Source organism: Amblyomma maculatum, chromosome 3, assembly GCF_055883805.1.
Source record: "Amblyomma maculatum isolate TAMU_Amacu chromosome 3, ASM5588380v1, whole genome shotgun sequence".
NCBI lineage: Eukaryota > Metazoa > Arthropoda > Arachnida > Ixodida > Ixodidae > Amblyomma > Amblyomma maculatum.
Genome location: NC_139346.1, coordinates 155,325,592 through 155,344,078, shown reverse-complemented (window position 1 = coordinate 155,344,078; position 18,487 = coordinate 155,325,592). Strand labels below are relative to the sequence as shown.

Here is an 18,487-nt window from a genome sequence, read left to right as displayed (position 1 = left end):
ATGACTGCACTCAACTTAAGTTTCGATGTGTAATTTGGAAGATTCCCCCCACAGTCATATGTTATATAAAACGTCGGCATCCATCTGCAGACGCATGCATTGACATCGCGGAGTGCCTGTAATAAGAGGCACGGTTATAGTTTTGCTGTAGCCTTGCTATACGCATTAGAAATTCTCAGAGGACACTTGGCTTCTGAGGCAGCGATAGGAACACCTTTAGCTTATATCATGATGACTATATTACCAAGGTGGAGCAATTACTCATATGATAATTGCAAAGTTACTCCCGCATGAAAGATCTCTTAACACCACTCCGCCATCGCCGCATAATGTTGATGAGTTGGCGAATAGAGATGGACTGCCCATCTTACCTGGGGTGTTTCGCCGTTGCTGTTGCCGTTTGAAGACAGTGACGTCCGAAGTGAAGATTTGGAGACTGGCTTCAGCATGGCTGCAGACGGGAGTCTGTTGTTTTGGGCCGGCTGCTGTTGTTGTTGTTGCTGTTGCTGTTGCTGCTGGTGCTGCTGTTGCTGCTGTTGCTGTTGCTGCTGCTGCTGTTGCATCTGCTGCTGCTGCTGTGACTGGTGCGGCTGAGATGCCGCTGGCTGAGTCACCGCCAGTGGCGGCGGAGACTTGCACTTCAGCTGCGAGCTATGGAAGATGGTGGTCCTCCCTGCGCCGTCCATGTCTTCGTCCTCTTCGGGGTCCTCGGGACCTCCGGCTACAGAGGAGGCGCAAGAGGCCGCGTCGGGCGAGGGCGCCTTGCGCCTCGCGCTCTGCGGCGTCAGAGACGCGGTGTCCGAGTCGCGCTTATCGTCTTCCTCGAGTGTGGCGTCGTCCTGACAGATGCCTTCGTCCGTGCTCGCGCTCGAGTCTGAGGAGCTTCCGCCGCCGGCGCCCTTTACTTCCTCAGTCTTTGCGCTGCCAAAGCTTTCTGGGCTGCCAGAGTTGTCGTGCACTTCAGCAGTGACTGCGAAAAAGGCATGGAAAAATAAAAATACAGTGAGGTCTCAGATGCAAGCGCGTATTTAGCTAATTATGTATATCCAGAAGTATGTAAACTCGATTTAACGAAGTTGAGGGGAGCCGTGAATTATTTCGTTAAATCGAGAACTTCGTTAAATTGAATGAGGCATTTCTTGGGCACATAATTCAGTACATTCGATTACAGTAAAACCTCGTTAAAACGTACCCGCTTAAACAGTACTTTAGTTTTAAAAGTGTTAAAGTCAAGTCCGCGACTGAGCACCCATTGAACATAATGCATTTTGCATCCGCATAAACCGTACCAGCTTATCGCGGTCGTATCGGTTAGCACGTACCATTTTCACTTTTCGTCGCACTTGCGCGTGACGAATTCACGCCGGTAGCACCGACCCAAAGGACGGTTCGGCTAGCGGCGCAACAATCTTCCCTAAATACCGCCGACGGGACGGCAAGCCACACAGCTAATGACAAATTGGCGCCAAAGTTGGTAATCATACAACTAGCGCAATCTTTGGGGGTCCGTATGGTCATCGTCATGACCCCCCGCGCTACTTTCGAGTGGGTAGCGCCAACACCACGACCGGCGCCGCTAGCGCGTATGAAAAGAAACAACAAAAATTCTTACTCGACAAGAAAGGCCCGAGGGGACTACAAATTTATTTTCTGCCAAAGTCGGTGAACTTTGTAAATTTTGGGGTGCTGTCTACAAAATAGACCAAAAATTAACACTTTTTCACCTTTACTTCTCGAAAAAAGGTTCGTTAAATCGGGACAGATCACGGAATCGGTTTCGTTATTTCGGGTTAGTCAAAGCATTGAACCCTATGGGCGTCTGAGGGGGAATTAGGATACCTTCGTTAAATCGAGATTTTCGTTAAATCGGGTTTCGTTAAATCGAGTTTTGACTTAATCCAGATTTAATCAAAGAAAATTGTTAAGCAGTATTGGTTGCTTCGTTTGCATGTTTATAAGCGGTTGTATGACACCACCGAGGAACTTAACGGCAAATGCCTTTCAAGCTTTTACCAACTAATAGTATCATCCCACTATGATGACACTGTGGCCGAAAGCCTTGCACCTGCCAGGTACCTGCTAGAAGATCTCAGCAGGTTCACAGCGGTATACTTCATCGTCATGACATTAAGTCGACGCAATTCGTCAGATGGCCTTGCTTGAGGGTATTCACCTTTGTTGAGTAGTAAGCGGTAATCCAATTCCATATGGCGGAAACCATGCATGAAATATCCGACACGGACAGCAGGGAAGCCGGGCTGTCACCACCGAAGCCATGAAAATTAAGGCCAGTGCACCCTAGGAGCATATGTCACGACTACTGAATGAGCCATGAGGGGTTGGCAAATGAAACTGCGCGCACGGCTATCAGTCGAGTCACGAGATGCTCCTCGCCACTTTGCCCATAAATGCACGTGCCCGATTTTTTTTTTATTGCTGACCTTTTACCGTCCATCCCGTAGTTGTGACGAAATATGCTGGGAAAGAGTGTGACTGACCATGCGACACAGCAGCACTGCATGTCTTACTCTCTATGCTGACCACGCCCAATCGTTCAAACTGGACTCTCTAAATCCGTTATTTTGTAGTGAAAGCTACATTGGGCCACGAATTGGCAATATCGCTGTGACGGCGCTCCGAGGAGGCACAGAGCCGTTGCCTAGCAACCGCCGCAACTGGCGGACGCCGCGCGCTCGCCGCATCATCTGGCAATCAAGAAGCAATCAGAAGAAGAAGAAAGGCTCGTCTTTAATGCAACAACATAGCTAGACAACCAGACTAATCTGGACTTGCAATCAAGATTAATATGGTATAGCCAAGTTAAGCCACTGCTAATTTTATGCTGGGCCGGTCTCCTCATAAAAATAAAAATCGTCTCCACCGGGAATCAAACCTCTATCCCACGGATTCGCAACTCAGCGTTTTAATCAACTGCGCCAAGCCCGGGAACTTTTTTCTCTTTATTGCATGGAAGTACTTCAAGCCTGATTTAACCACATAGCATCCCGCAACCTGTCATACACAGTCACACCAGCATCGAGCTCTCACTTAGGCTATACATGAAAATTCTGGAATACATATACATGACACGCCCGGGATCGTGAGTAGCGCATCTTTATTCAGGCTTCTATAGCGTGAGGATATTAATGATGAATATAGGCTAGTCAGCGGCGAATTTCGGGCGAACGTGTACTCAGCCACGGACAAGATTGGATTGGACTAGATTACATTGGACTGGATTGGATTGGACTCGATGGGATTGGTTTGGATTGAATGGGACAGGATTCGATTTAATTGTATTTGACTTGAATGAAATGTACTTGACTGGATTAGATTGCACTGAATTGGATGGGATTAGATTGGATTGGAGAAAAGCAGGCAGCCCAGCGTCAGGCACACATGCCTTTGCTTGGTATATCCTGGCCTAGCTGAGCTAAGCCATCGCCAATTTTTACGGTGAATCCATAACGAGCATGGGGAAAGCTGTGACAGAAGTGAGTTATGTGCCTCGTCCCACTCCTTTTAATCTCTGGGTAAGCGCCCGCATCCAAGGGTTAGCCTCGTATTTGGCTTCGTTACAAGCAAAGACCTGTCATGTCGATTAAAGGCGCATTAAACGGTTTCATACTCTCCCTTTGGGCACATACATCCAAACTTTGGAGCAATATTAAGAATCGCTTTACCAAGGAAGAAGAGTTTTCTATGTGGCTATGTGGCCGACGTGTTTAATTTGAGAAATGCTTGCAAAAATATTTTTCACTATTGCAGTCGGAACACCGCTAGTCATATCATGACCCTCATGACGCTATATCTTGGCAGCTCCTCTCTGGGACAGTAACAAGTTCGAGATTAGCAGTGTTTCCCCCCGCCACTAGTTACATTTGTAAATTTGCAGAACAATGCCGTCTTGTGAGTGACCGTGGCGACATAATAGCCATTGTTGCAGTCAGCAGCAACAATCCTTTTTAATTGAAAGTGACCCAAAAATCGTAATTCTGTGCACTAGATTGCCTGCTATGCTTTAGGCATACAAGCGAAGCCAAGGGAACGTAAATATCAAAATCTTAGACATTATACGAGGACATGAAAATAATGTGAACGTCACGTTCCCGAAAGCCCCATATCGGTCAAAGTGATCCAATCTATGGCATCACTTGTGATCGTTTATCAGCCTATAATTTTTATGAAACACGCACCGAAACCTCCTTTACATACAATTCAGCAGACTTTACTAGGCCTTACGGTGCCGCGCTTAACAATTTGAAGCCCTTTCGCTTCTTTTTGTTTACTTTTTCATTATCACACACGCGTCACTTCGCCCAGGCTTGTGTCCAAGAATCCCCTCCCCCCCCTCCCCCTCTGAACTACCCTTCCTTCTTGTTCTTTTGGCAGTGCCCTTGTTGAGAATGTACCCCCAAACCCCTGTCCTTTGATAAGTACAAGAAGGTACTCTGGGCCTCACCGGAAAAATAAATCCTGGCTGCGTGCCTAGTCAGCGTGCTGCGAGAGAAAATCGTTAAGGTCCTCAGCTACACAATTACACCAGTGTTTAAGCGCACAGATGCTGTTGTAATTTGTTGCACAGCGCAATTAAGTGCTTTCTGCTAGTGGGCGAATCAGATATTTGCCAAAGCACGTGACTTATGTAAGGTATAAGCGTGCACACCGAGTTATAAGACACTGAGTGGTAGCCTAAAAGAAGACCCTGCAGACGTTTTTCATGCAAGACACCATTATACAGTAATGATCAGCCTCATAGCAGAGTTGGAGCACAAAAAAGGACATCGTTTGTTGGAAACACTCCGATAGACCACTTTCCAAACTACGAACATATCTGGACAGGTTACTAGGTAACGGAGCCTCTGATTCATTGTCGTATATATCGGAGTTGGGGTATATATAGCATCAGAGTTTAAAATCGAAAATTCATCGCAACACGACATGAGCCGATGTCAAACCATTGTTGTAAGCGCTTGGGCAAGGCTTCCAAGTACGTTTCTCGCGAGTGACGATCGCAGAAAATAGGCGACATCGCATCTTTAAGAGAGGCAGCGATGACGCTATTCTGAAGGATGATATGTTTTACGTACATTGCTATAAGCACGTCATTTCTTTGAAAAATGTCACAAAATGCGGCAGGTCTCTACTCGAGTAGGGACTGCCTTGATATATGACGAAAGTGCTTCCATGCGTCACTCAGAGCGAAGTGTACTTGCACAAAACGAACAACCTCCTTGCCATATCATTCATACTGCGCCGTTCAAGCGGGAAACGATATTTTTCTTGTAACTTAGTGACGTATTAAACGCAGTAAAGAAGCCAATATACATCGCGCCATAAAATGTTTTCATTGATATCATATTCGTTATCCTCAAGCTTGCTCTTGATAAACCGAAGGCTTCATTACTGAAGTGTCTTTGAGAGATTTTTCATAAATCTGCGTCGGCGGGCTGCATCGACCAATATTTTCAATACATTAAGGACGATGGTCCGCAGAAATCAGAAGCTCGTGGATTTCGCGTCTTCGACTCTTGCGGCGGAGACAGAGATACAGAGAATGAGCTGCCGGAAGATAAGCGTCTATAGCCTTTCCGCAAGCATATATACTTACAGAGGCCCTCGCTCTCCAGAACCGCGCATGGTTTACCTTGCTGCACTGTTTCCATCGACGCGTTTTGGAGGCGCCCAACGTTTCCTGACATCGGCCCGTGCCGATGCGCACAGGAAGGCTACACAGCGCAGTCGGCTAAGGACATCGCGGAAACAGCTGTGTGACTCGGGACGTTACGGTGTCGGGGCGCTTGGTTTTAACTTTTCTGCTTGATTAGCACGCGACACCGGATGTGCAATCGTGGCGCAGTCGTCGTGTGTAAGTCCATGGAACACATGTCACACGTGATTTCCGGCATAGGAAAGTTAGCCCGTTTCTTATTTAAAACACTTCCGAAACTCTCACCGTGACCTACCACAATCTCTGATCCACCAACTTAACCCCGATAGAAGAGAAAGAGGATAGAACAAAGAGAAAATAAAATTTTCTTTTCATAAAGAGAAAAAAAATTGTCAAAAAGGCATCATATGTGCAGAAAGGCTACAAATATATAATTTCAGGAAACTACACGGTTCTTCGCATGAAAATAATATGAGGAGGTAGACGGGTTACATTCCCTACTGAAAAACCAAAAGTTCTACGGGGCAATAACCTCACAAAATCTTACCAACTCGCATAGACTCTCATACGGTGGACATCAATATCATAAAATATTTCGCATATTTTATCATAATGTACAAGAAACTATGAGATCTTATGCAATTATATGCGACTTGTATGTGATTGCTTATGCGAATTGAGTGAGATCGTGTGAGAAAATGTGAGGTTATTGCCTCATATAATTTTTTCAGTAAGGTTGTGCTAAAGTTAACATAAAAAATGACGATGCTTGTCTCGACGGTATTGAGGAAATTGTCAATGTCAAAACCGAAATGCAAGGATTGTCAGGATGGATATAGCCCCTAGTCGAAAAAAAGAACTATTTCTAAAAATTCAGTAAGGACTTCATATACAAACACATGCAGAAACCTGTCAGAACTTCAATATGCAATTCTTAAGAAAGTTGCAACATAAAAAAAGAGACAAGAAGAATGTCAACTTCTTGGCGACAATGTTTCGACACTGCCACATGACAGCTCTAAGATAGAAACCTCGTTCAACATCACTTCTTAATATCCTGATCAGAGATTGCATGGTTGTTTTCTACACGTTTTTGAAGCAGCTCATAATTATTATAGTGACTGCCATTAGGGCAAAGCCGTTTTCTATATATATTTTAACGATTCTTGAGCTCAAGGGGCACTCTGAGGAGCCTCGCAAGATGGCTGCTTGTTCGAGCTTTCTTCTGGTTTTGAGCAAGGAGATCCATATAGCTTATGGCAAAGTCTAGGAGAAGAGGGCCCTAGACCTGCGGCTCCTAAACAACTATAATACAAGTGCAGCTGTGGCCAAGTGATTTAACATACACCTTCACTGAAGGAGATCCAGGGCTCGACTCCCAACGACGCCGAGTGCCATTGCCTTACAATGGGTAGAAGCTTTTCCTTTGCCTACGATCGGCTTCCCTGTGTTAATTCTTGGAAAAAGATCTTATCACTAATTGTGTAAGGCAGAACAGCTTGTACAAGCACCGCAAATCATCCCTACAATATTGCCAGCAGCATACCAGTAAAACAAAAATCTACGGAACCACGTAAAAAATACCACAAAATATTCTGTAATGTCGTAAACGTAGATTCTGTAGTTTATTTTTTAGTTTTTTTCTATAGTAGTTTTCTGTTGTCTGTAGTTCTGTTGTAACCAGATAATTCTGGTGTTACTACAGAAAGCTCTGTTGTTACAACAGGTTTCCTGTCAGAAACCGCGGACAGAAGCTCTGTCGTATTTCCGACTGGGCTTCGATGTAGCGCCCGCCTGGACTTGAAGAATATATTTTTATTTAAGCGGAAAAGAGTGTGTTTTCATTAGATCAGAAGGAAACATCAGAATTTAATAACAACGCACCAGAGACAGGAGGGCATAAAGCTGTCCTTCAAAAAAACTTCTCGAAATTTAAAACGCACTAGTTGCCACCCGCTTATTCCCTCTACCTTAGCGTGAAGCCAGGCGAACAGTTTTCCGTAGATTCAGTTGTTCACTGCGTCAACCGCTACTGCGATGCACACTGCGAGCTGCGCAGCTGTTTCCCGTGGCCGTGCGCGGATGCGAGCATTTGTTGTGTGCCCTGTTTTCTGACAATGCAGATCCGGTACACGAGCTCCGACGCAGGAGCCTGCCCTATCGTCACCGCAACTGCGCGGAGGCGGGCAAATGTCTAAAGTTTCAACCTTGGGTTGAAAAAGATGACAACTTGCACGCTGTGCTGTTTATTATTTTATTTTACACTACGGCACATCTTCGAGCCGTCGGCGTGGCACCATGGAAACGAATAAGAAAAGAACAATAAGCAAAAGAAGAAGAAGATGGTTGGTTTGTGGGGTTTAACGTCCCAAAGCAACTCAGGCTATGTATGAGAGACGCCGTAGTGGAGGACTGGAAATTTCGACCACCTGGAGTTTTTTAACGTGCACTGACATCGCACAGCACACGGGCGCCTTGCTTTTCGCCTCCATCGAAAAGCTGCCGTCGACGCCGGAATTCAATTCCGCGTCCTTGGGAACAGTAGTGTAGCGCCGTAACCACTGCGCCCTCCCCCCCCCCCCCCCCCGCCCCTTCCCGCACAGAGCGTTGCACTTGGATGCGCTCACCCACCTTCTTATTTACTATCAGGCGCGTCGTGCACGCTCTGTACGCCATTGCGACTCCTTTGCAAATAACTGAGCCCACATTTGCGTGCTCTAAAATTGATAACAAGACATCATGCGGCACCTTGTCGAAAGCTTTCTCTAGGTCAAGCTGGAGAATGGCAGGCGGGGTAGAAGAAGAACGAGAAGAAGAAGAAGAAGAAGACAGATAGCTCGGTAATTTGTAGAGGCAAGCGACAACAGCGAGTTGCTAGGACAGAAGGTTCGGTCGAACGTTGTGACGGCGGCACATTAAATCCAGGTGTCCGCAGAAAAGTTCGCTGCAACACTCACAGCTTTCGCTCTATCACTAAGTTCAAGCCACGTTACCCCCCCCCCCCCTCCCCCCTCCCAATTTTGTTTGGTGCCCAAATCTGGCCTACACAGCCGTTCTCTCCGTCGTCCTAGTTGTGCTTTCGAATGGCGTGTGCTAGTAAAATGAATCGCTACTGAAGCCGTCTCATTAAAAGAGGTGTTCAAAAGAAGAAAAAAACGAACAAAAAGTAAACGACCTCTTCTTACCAGTATCTTTCCCAGCGTTTGCATATAAGGTACGAATTCAACGGTCATTCGAATTCGGTCATCAGTGCTCTTCGCAGCAACAATCAACAAGCCCCACATTCGACTTCGAGTAAATAATAAAACAAATGGAACAATCGCAAACGTGAACGAAAATGCGGCGTGTGCATTATTCTTTTTCGCATGTGGCCGTGGTACAACGACAACAGGCGCTTACGGGCCAACCGCGCAACTTCTATTTTGCTCTTTCTTTTTTTTGTTTCCTGCCCTCTCTGTTCCTTAGGTTCGCGCATGCCTCCTTTTATGCAACCCTTGCTGTACGCGGCAGCTGCGCTGACTCAGCCGCGATCGTGACGACGACTTCGGCGATTTTCTTCGCAGCACCGACGAGGCTGCGTTGCTATTCCCTAAGTAACGCGGCTAGATGCACATGCGGCTGCGACGTCGGGCGGAATCAGGTCAGACGACTACGTCAGTCGTTAATGTCCGACGTCTGCATTTGGGAAAGGTCGTCTGGTTGCTATAACGGATTCGTAACTGCGAAATTTGTGGCGTATTAGGTAGAGGTTCTCGTTACAAATACGGCGTGGGAGAAAAAATATGTTAGAATCGCCAGCATCGTTATCATCGCTATCATAATTACTATCAGCATTTTGTCTCGCGAAAAAAATAAGAAAAAATAAGGAAGCCGATCCATGTGCCAGTGTCAGGAAATTCGTCAAAGTGGGGTCTGGACAATTGGAACCTGCACTTTATCCGGACTGAAGCTCACTTTGCGTCAACACCGAGTGCAATAAAAGGCTCCCGATATTTCGGACTGTGGACGATATTTTAAAATATGAGATTCCGCCTGCCATTTACACCTCTGAGTCGGAGTCAGTGTTTTGTCGGAAACATTGTTTCATAGCTGTTGGCCTTACTGGAGTCGAAATACAAAACTTCGAGTGTACTGAAGTTATAGTATGCGTTAAAGAATCCCGAGTGGTGAAATAGATCAGATATCTTAAACATTAACAGCGCGTGCTTCATGACTGAGGTTTGCATTTTACAGGCAAAAGATAATCAATTTGTGTAAGCTACCGAAAAAGAGAAGATTGATATTACTGAAAATCATTACATTTAACCGCTTCTGCTAGAAATTTCATTTGCGTTCAAGTCTGTAAACAATATTAGGCGGTTTACTGTTCCTCGCCACTTGTCATAGAGAACCGCATTGAGCCTCCAATGGCCGCATGATCTCCGTTGAGAAATTTTGTAAAGCAGGGAGTCTGCAAATAACACATGATTTCAACTCGTGCGACTGAGCCTTTATCTGGAACAATTGCACTCGTTCATAAATGTCACGTGCGATAACTTGAGTGACGAATGCCAACTCCGCACACTGTGATTAATTTTACCGCAACGTCTCGTGCTCTTCCATGTGAATCAGTACTGTGCACGCTACAGAAAATAATTAACCGATTACAGTTACGTCATCTGAAATTAAACAGATATGAGCGATAAATCACAGCCTATGAAAAATATCTAAAGAATTAAAGTATCAATAGACTGCCATTATGGTATTTTCACCAATAATATCTTAGCGCAGCACAAATATGCAAGCACAAGAAATACCTGACGCGGCTAGCTAATCTCTACTATACTATACTATACTATACTATACTATACTATACTATACTATACTATACTATACTATACTATACTATACTATACTATACTATACTATACTATACTATACTATACTATACTATACTATACTATACCATACTATATACTATATACTATAAACTATACTGTACTATACTGTACTATACTATACTATAATATATCATCATCATCATCATCATCATCATCATCATCATCATCATCATCAGCCTGACTATACCCACTGCAGGGCGAAGGCCTTTTCCATATTCCTCCAATTAACCCGGTCCTGTGCGATCAGCATCCGCTTAACCCCTGCGAACTTCTTGACCTCATCCGCCTCCCTAACTTTCTGCCGCCCCCTGCTACGCTTTCCTTCCCTTGGAATCCAATTTGTTACCCTAAGCGACCATCGGTTATCCTTTCTTCGCGCTACATGTCCTGCCCATGTCCATTTCTCCTTCTTGATTTCCATCGGAATGTCAGTGACTCGAGTTATTTCTCTGACCTACTCTGCACGTTTCCTATCTCTCAACGTCATCCCTAACATTTTTCTTTCCATAGCCCTCTGCGATGTCCTCAACATAAGTAGAACCCTTTGTTAGCTTCCACGTTTCAGCTCCATAGGTGAGTACAGGTAAGATGCAACTGTTGTACATTTTCCTCTTGAGTGACACTATGTACTATGTAGTATATAGTATGTAGTATATAGTCTGTACTATTAGTGATGTAAAACACGGTGTTCCGGACACACCTGATCTCGAGGGCTTCCCACAGATTGAACTTCGCTCTAATGCAAAAGAGATTCCGTCCTACACCAATGCTATATAACCACCTAATTTGTGTTCTCATGGTTGTACCACTGGTTACAACTTGTTTAAAAAAAAAAAAAATGAAGCGGATTATCAGTAATCAATTGCCGAATAAAATAATTGGATCAATCATAATGTAAACCTTAAAAGTAATCATTGAATAACAATTCGAAATTCCTAAGAAAGTGTAATTTATTACAACTAATCAACTTGCTGTAACCCATTACGTACAGGTCTTATGTGGAGTTTATGTTACTGTAGCCGAAAGCCAAAAGAAAAAAAAAATTCTTCCATCACAGTACGAACAACGTGAGATCGCCTTCTTCCGTCGTAAAAAATTGCGGCACATATTAAGCACATTCACATGATTGAACACAGTGCACCTGCGTTCAGCATATGATTTATTTCTATAAATGATGTCTTTTTTTTTTTAGCGCATGGATTTCTTTTAAAGCGCGTTCGAATAACCTATCTTTGCTCTGTTTTTTACCGGTACATAAACAGACGTAGCAGGGGGCAGCAGAAAGTTAGGTGGGCGGATGAGATTAAGAAGTTCGCAGGGGTCAAGTGGATGCAGTTAGCACAGAACCGGGTTAAGTGGAGAAATATGGGAGAGGCCTTCGCCCTGCAGTGGGTATAATCAGGCTGATGATGATGATGAAACAGACATTACAATGGTCACTCAGCAACGCAGAACGACTGTATACGGAAACACGGCTAAAAGAGGTATAGGTGTTTCGAGACACCCCAAAAGCACTTAAAGTGGAGCCCCATGTAAAACGTTTTCAAACAACTTTTCAATACTACGATCAAGTTTTCTCACCTTCAAGCTCGAGTAACTGTCCTTCCGAGAAAGATTCGAGGAGCAACATTTGCACGACCTCTATTCAATGACCTACCTCACTTGTCATAACACGATGCTGCATGCCTGCCTCGTCTCTCTGAGGGCCGCAATAGCTCTCACTATGTCCATACATCTTATACAACAGACGGTCCAGAACAATGACTGCTAACACGAGTCCACCTCTCCGTTAACAAGGTACAAACAAAGGCGACGTGTGACAGTCATGCATTGTCGGATAAAGGTTGCTCAGTGCACATTTCGAGCCCACGTCTCCTCGATATAAGGCGCCTTCGAGTGATACGCGAGGTGGGTCGAAAGCTTCTGGCAGGCAGTTGAATGATCTGATGTGTGGAGCTACCCGACGCGACTTCCCTGTCGCGGCGACTAACGCGAGAACAGCGACCCGAGCCGCCCGGGCGCGACGCGAGTAACAGGTAGCTGTCTGTATTTGCCTACCCCGTTAGGAAACAATGCAGCCGGCTCTTCACAACGCGTGCCACGCGGACGTTGACGCGCCAAGGCTCCCTCGCTCTCAAAGCGTGCGCAGGAGAGGGCCTTCGTGAAGCGCGCAGCCTTGGTATGTCGCCTCTCACACAGTGTAGGCGTGAGTAGAGTTATAGTTTGTGGGTATCGTCTGGCACGCTCTGTGCGGCCTTGCTAGTTTCTTTTTCTAATTTTTTTTTTCAAAAGGTTTGACCAGGGGGAAATTAGTTATTATGTATAAAATACGTTTAGTCCCCATTCTTGGTAAACTGAGGCGCACATCAATCCGAAATCGTGGTGAAGTTGACGCCGAACATGAAGTCGAAATTGAAGCGGAAAACTAGTCCGAGGTGGATCGCTTTCTAAACTACATGGACATAGAGTGTATATCGTGTGATGACCGGAAGTTAACCGAGAGCATTTAAAAATGTTTAAGCAATGATTAGAAGAGATGATACATTGAATCAAATTCGTAAGGCAGAACCTGCATCTGCACTACTATTTCCATTTGTAAGGTTGTAACAGAAGAAAAGAAAAAGAGAATGTGTACGCCTGCACACTATATAGTGTAACTGAGAAGTTGAAAGAGTGATGCCCAAAATGTGTTTTAAACGGGGCCGATTAGGACCTGTCGTATACGAAGACGAGCGAGCTGCCCGAAACTCTCGCGTTTCTTTGCAATTCATGCTCGCAAGTAGGTTCCATATGTTACGGTAAAAAGTATGTGCGATGTATATTTTTCCGCTGCTCGTGCAACGTCTTTCATGGAAGGTGCTGCGATCGGCGGTTTCAGGTTTCGCAAGGCTGTGCCTGTTTGTTGCAGACTAAGCAGTTCTGTTCCAGGGTGTGGATTCATGCTGAATATCGCTTGTAACGTCCGGCTCTTATATTGCGATACCTTAAAGAAAAAAATACTAAAGTCAAGCTCTTGCTCTTTATGGTCAGCAGCTTGTCACAACTGAGGCAGGAAGTCGCCCGCTTACTTTAAGTCTATTTTTTTATTTGGGATCAGAAAACAAAAAGATCTCGTAGCATAGGCAAAAACCAAAGCGTGATTATTTTAATTAGCCTTGAACATTCGCGGTCGATTAACAACTGCCATCGGAGCCAGCCCTCTCAGGCCTGAACTAGCAACCCAAGAAAAGAAATATTTGTGGTGTACGCCTAATTCGGTACACATCTAGGACACAATGATGTTTAATGTCTAGCAGCTGGCAAAAGTTTGCGCAAGGCGGCTTCAGCGAAGCAACGGGAAGCATTGTTTGAACTTTAGCGGTACATCAAGCATCTATCTAGCACTCTTAGTAAAGGCGCGAATGTCTATTCTTGGCTGCATGCCATACCTCTGATAAAACAGCTCTTTTAGCAGTGCATAAAATGAAGAATGAGGCAATGACACTGCCACCAAGATTCCGCTCCAGTAACGGCGAGCTAACAGGATGTCAGTGACGCCTGTAAAAGTTTTGTTAGGTTAATCGAGTTCGATAGAACCTATTGTTAAACGAAGCAGATGTCGCTTTGTGTTAAGAGCTCTTTTCCTCTTTTTTTTTTTCTTTTTGACCTTTCACGAAGGCGACAAGTGATGTCGAAAGACGGGTGTAATGTATTGCGGCCTGATCTTAACTGCTTTGAGTCAAAAACAAGAAAAATCGAACACCATTCTTGTGATAAGGCATTCGCCTCAAGGTAGTTATTTCAGGATTTACACGCGGGCATGACTCTGGTGTTAATTATCGAGGTGATTAATGGGAGGTGAGTGATCTGGTTACACATACAGGCCTCAGCGTGAATTAAAGTTGAGATGGCAGGCTCAGACACGGACATAAATAATGAAAAGAATAACAGCAGTTGGCTACACTTTTCCGATGTCGTCGCGTACACGACCCTGAGCTCTGAACTCTCCCAACAAGCAGATGCCCAAAGATGGTACCCCCTGCTTACGCGAAATGCGGGCACGGCCATCGCCTGCTGATGGCGAGGGTGACCCTCAAGGGTCAGAGGCCGATGCCTATAATGACAGAGGCTGGAATGACTTGATGAGACACATAGCGCCGTAATTTTCGGATCGCCCGGCTATTGTACCCCGTTATAGCCTCAGCAGCTGTCACGCGTGTTATATATATATATATATATATATATATATATATATATATATATATATATATATATATATATATATATATATATATATATATATATATATAAACGTTTCAAGCAGTGTTATGCAGCATATCCGACAATAGCCATCGCGGAAGCAATCATAGTGCGAACCCGTTCGAGTTCGTGATGATGCCTACGCGATGAAATTCCTTGTCCGAGTTACCGCTTGCGATGACGCGAGGGCTGACCCAAGTGAATCAGTTATTAGAGCTGCAGGAAAAGTGTTACAGTTTTTCTTTCCTTCCTCAAGCATAATACGTTTGACACGAAGGGGCTACGCGCGATGATATACACAGGGCACATATTTATGGCGCAAAAGGCCAATTCAAATGCAGGCTCAGAACTGTATACCGTCGGTGAGGCGGAAAAGTTTAAATGTGAAAATTTTAAAGCGTTACTTTCAAGTTAGAGACGCCACTTCAGACTTTGAAGCAAGTGTGCAAATATGATGTGTAGGTGTGCGTCTATTAAAATGAAAGCATCTGGCTTTGGCAAGTAGCTTGAACCTTGGCTGATTCTGATTAGCATTCAGGCTTCTTTCTGCGAGTAAAAACCATTGGCCTTTCTTAAGATGTGACTATAGCACACATCACTAGAAAATTGGGAAATGAACAAAACGGAGAAATGATAAAACCAAGGATAAGATTCTGCTTAAGGGCTGCCAGTTACACAAGGAGTACCAGTCCGACGACAAGGCGAATAGGTCATGAAAACTTGTTCTTGGATAAGATTAATCGCTCCTGAATACAAACACCGCAGTTTTTTTCTCTTTTTTTTTTTTCCTGTCAGTGATCAAGCGGTGGAGAAACCGGCTAAATTCAGTGCGAGGAAAAACAAAATACTGAGTGGAAACAAACGAACAAGACGTGATGTATGTTCGAGGTTGTTCTCGAAAGACTATATTGCGAAGGCATCAGCGAAGGATCCCTGTGGTACACAACGGATTACACCGGAGCACACTGGTTCACACCGGCTAAAGGCGATGTTAAGCCTTTCTCTAGGGACGGCTCATTTGTGCACTTTAAGAGAACGAAGATTTCAAATGAGACCCACAGCATTAAGAATCACGTGTGTAAAACTAGAACTAAAAAGCGCCAGCTGTGTCATGACTGAGTGAAGAGCATCTGAGACTATATAAGACTGAGTGTAAAGTTGATAGAGGTTAATAAAAAGTTAATAAGACACATCTGAAGCAGTTGTGAGAGAAGATGTAAACAAAAATTAAAGACGACACAGCCTGCGCATTAACGTATTATTAATATACAACGGGGTGACAATATGCCACCTGTCATGAACACTTTACGCTACATTTTCGCTTATGTTAATCATTTTGGGCCTTCGTACCAACCGCCCAACCCAAGGTCGTTCCACTCTTGCCTGAGATGCTGGGCCACCAGAGATAACCTGTTGTCTACTTCACGCAGAGAAAACTTTGGTAGACAGTAATATAGAAAATTAATGTGTGATATATTATCGCAGGGCTCATTTGTCGCCTAGGACTAAAACTTTATTATACAAAACGCAAGAACATACTTTGCCCCCTTTTTTTCTATAGTAAAAAATCTGACCCGAAAAATCGTACCATTGAAGCATCGTATATACCTTTTCCTTATCTATACCCTCTATAGTTTTCATGACTATAATTAAAGCGTGGTTTAAATCGCTCAACGTTGACTTTTGCAACAGTGTAAAACAGCAGGGCGACGCAGGTTTATAGGTTTTGTGCTTCCAAACATTTGATCTAAACGAGTGGGCCGAGAGCAGAAAAGAAAAAAAAAAAAATGATACAAATTTAAATGACTCCCCTTCCAGCTCTTTATGGGCGGGTAGGCAGGTGAAACTAGCAAAAGTACCAGAGATAGCTTTATTCTCAGATTTTTACCCTCAAACCAGCTAGATTACTATAACGATCTTGCCGATAATACACAATGTTCATGAGAGCAGGGATAAAAAGTTGTCCAAATAGTGAATTCAAGTTATAAGTTATGTCAGATATTGCGATCGATGCCTCCTAAAAAAGTAGCGCCAATGTTTTCTTCCACAAGAAACAATGATATCGTCAATACCATCTTTGTTGCATATTTGTTTCCAACTTTCGTTAATTGGCATTTAGCAGGCCTTTGTATGTATGGCTCAGGCACTGTATCAGGTTTTTCTTTTTGCGACCGTTTAGAGTGCCGATCGCGTGTGAGTTCATGCTCTGGCCTAGACGGCAAACAGGCCACATGTTATAAGTAGCACTCTTTGCAACTAGACGTGATGAAAGCTGTTGTTTCGGTTTCCTCACTTTCGCTCAGTGGGCTCCAAATCACTGCCAGATCTTTCGACATTTTCCAAGGGAAAGCAATGATAGCAACGGCTGAGTCGCCACCTGGATAACACAGCGCAGGCCATTGAGAACACACACGCTATGAATATGATGAGACTGATAACACACACACACACACACACACACACACACACACACACACACACACACACACACACACACACACACACACACACACACACACACACACACACACACACACACACACACACACACACACACACACACACACACACACACACACACACACACACACACACACACACACACACACACACACACACACACACACACACACACACACACACACACACACACACACACACACACACACACACACACACACACACACACACACACACACACACACACACACACACACACACACACACACACACACACACACACACACACACACACACACACACACACACACACACACACACACACACACACACACACACACACACACACACACACACACACACACACACACACACACACACACACACACACACACACACGCGCGCGCGCGCGCGGCTATGAATATGATAAGACTGATACCACTGCTATGCAAGACTGACTGGATGCTAGAAAACACTCTTATATGCAGGCGTGTGCAACGCCCCCCCCCCCCCCCCCCCCCCCCCCCCCACTCACACACACACCCACGGATCGCAAGTGCCCTGCATTTATTCTGCCTGCTATGTTCACCCTGCTCATACGTTTTAAGAAAGGTCACATAACGTGTAATTAAAATAAAAATTAAGGTTATTTTTCGTCGTCCACCGCCTTCTTATCACAAGTGGCCTGTCGTATTGTCGACTGTCTTTGGCTACGCTTTCCTCTTCTTGATATTCACTCTGACATTATGGCTGTACAGATATAAAATCATCCCTCACTTCACTCTTGCAGTAAAAAGGTCATCCGCAACCGCCAGGACTCCGTAACAAACAGCGGCGAAGCAGACACGCAAATGCCAGGTCACGAAAAACTTTCCACAGGCGGAAAAAAAAAAGAAAAAAAGAGCGAGATCGTTCGTAGACGCAGCACCGGCCTGTGCGGAGCACCTGCTTCCAGAAACTGAATCAGACACGTTCGCCTGTGAAGGAGAGAGGATCGACCTGCATTTTCTCGTGACAGGTGCGCGTCTGTCATCGCATCTGGTCAGCCTCTGTGAGCGCACATGCGGACGCTCCCTTCTACGTAATCAAAGCGGCGCGTAACAAGCTTTCGCGTAGCGTCCCGAGGTCTTTGACACCGCGACCATATACAAACTGAGCGGCAAAAGACCAAGTGTCTACATCTGTTCCTTGCTTCTCGACCGTGCGTTTCTCATCCCGAGATCCAATTTAGTCGAGG

At 44.8% G+C, this 18,487-nt stretch overlaps 1 protein-coding gene across 1 annotated transcript in view; it reads right to left on the bottom strand.

Annotated features, from left to right (window-relative positions):
* The window catches only part of LOC146196540 (uncharacterized), a 169,010-nt gene that overhangs the window by 14,984 nt on the left and 135,539 nt on the right, over positions 1-18,487 (bottom strand). The window contains exon 6 of the mRNA XM_084598285.1: positions 372-970. Within this exon, the coding sequence (XP_084454411.1) occupies positions 372-970 (599 nt within the window). The remainder of the gene's footprint in view (positions 1-371; positions 971-18,487) is intronic.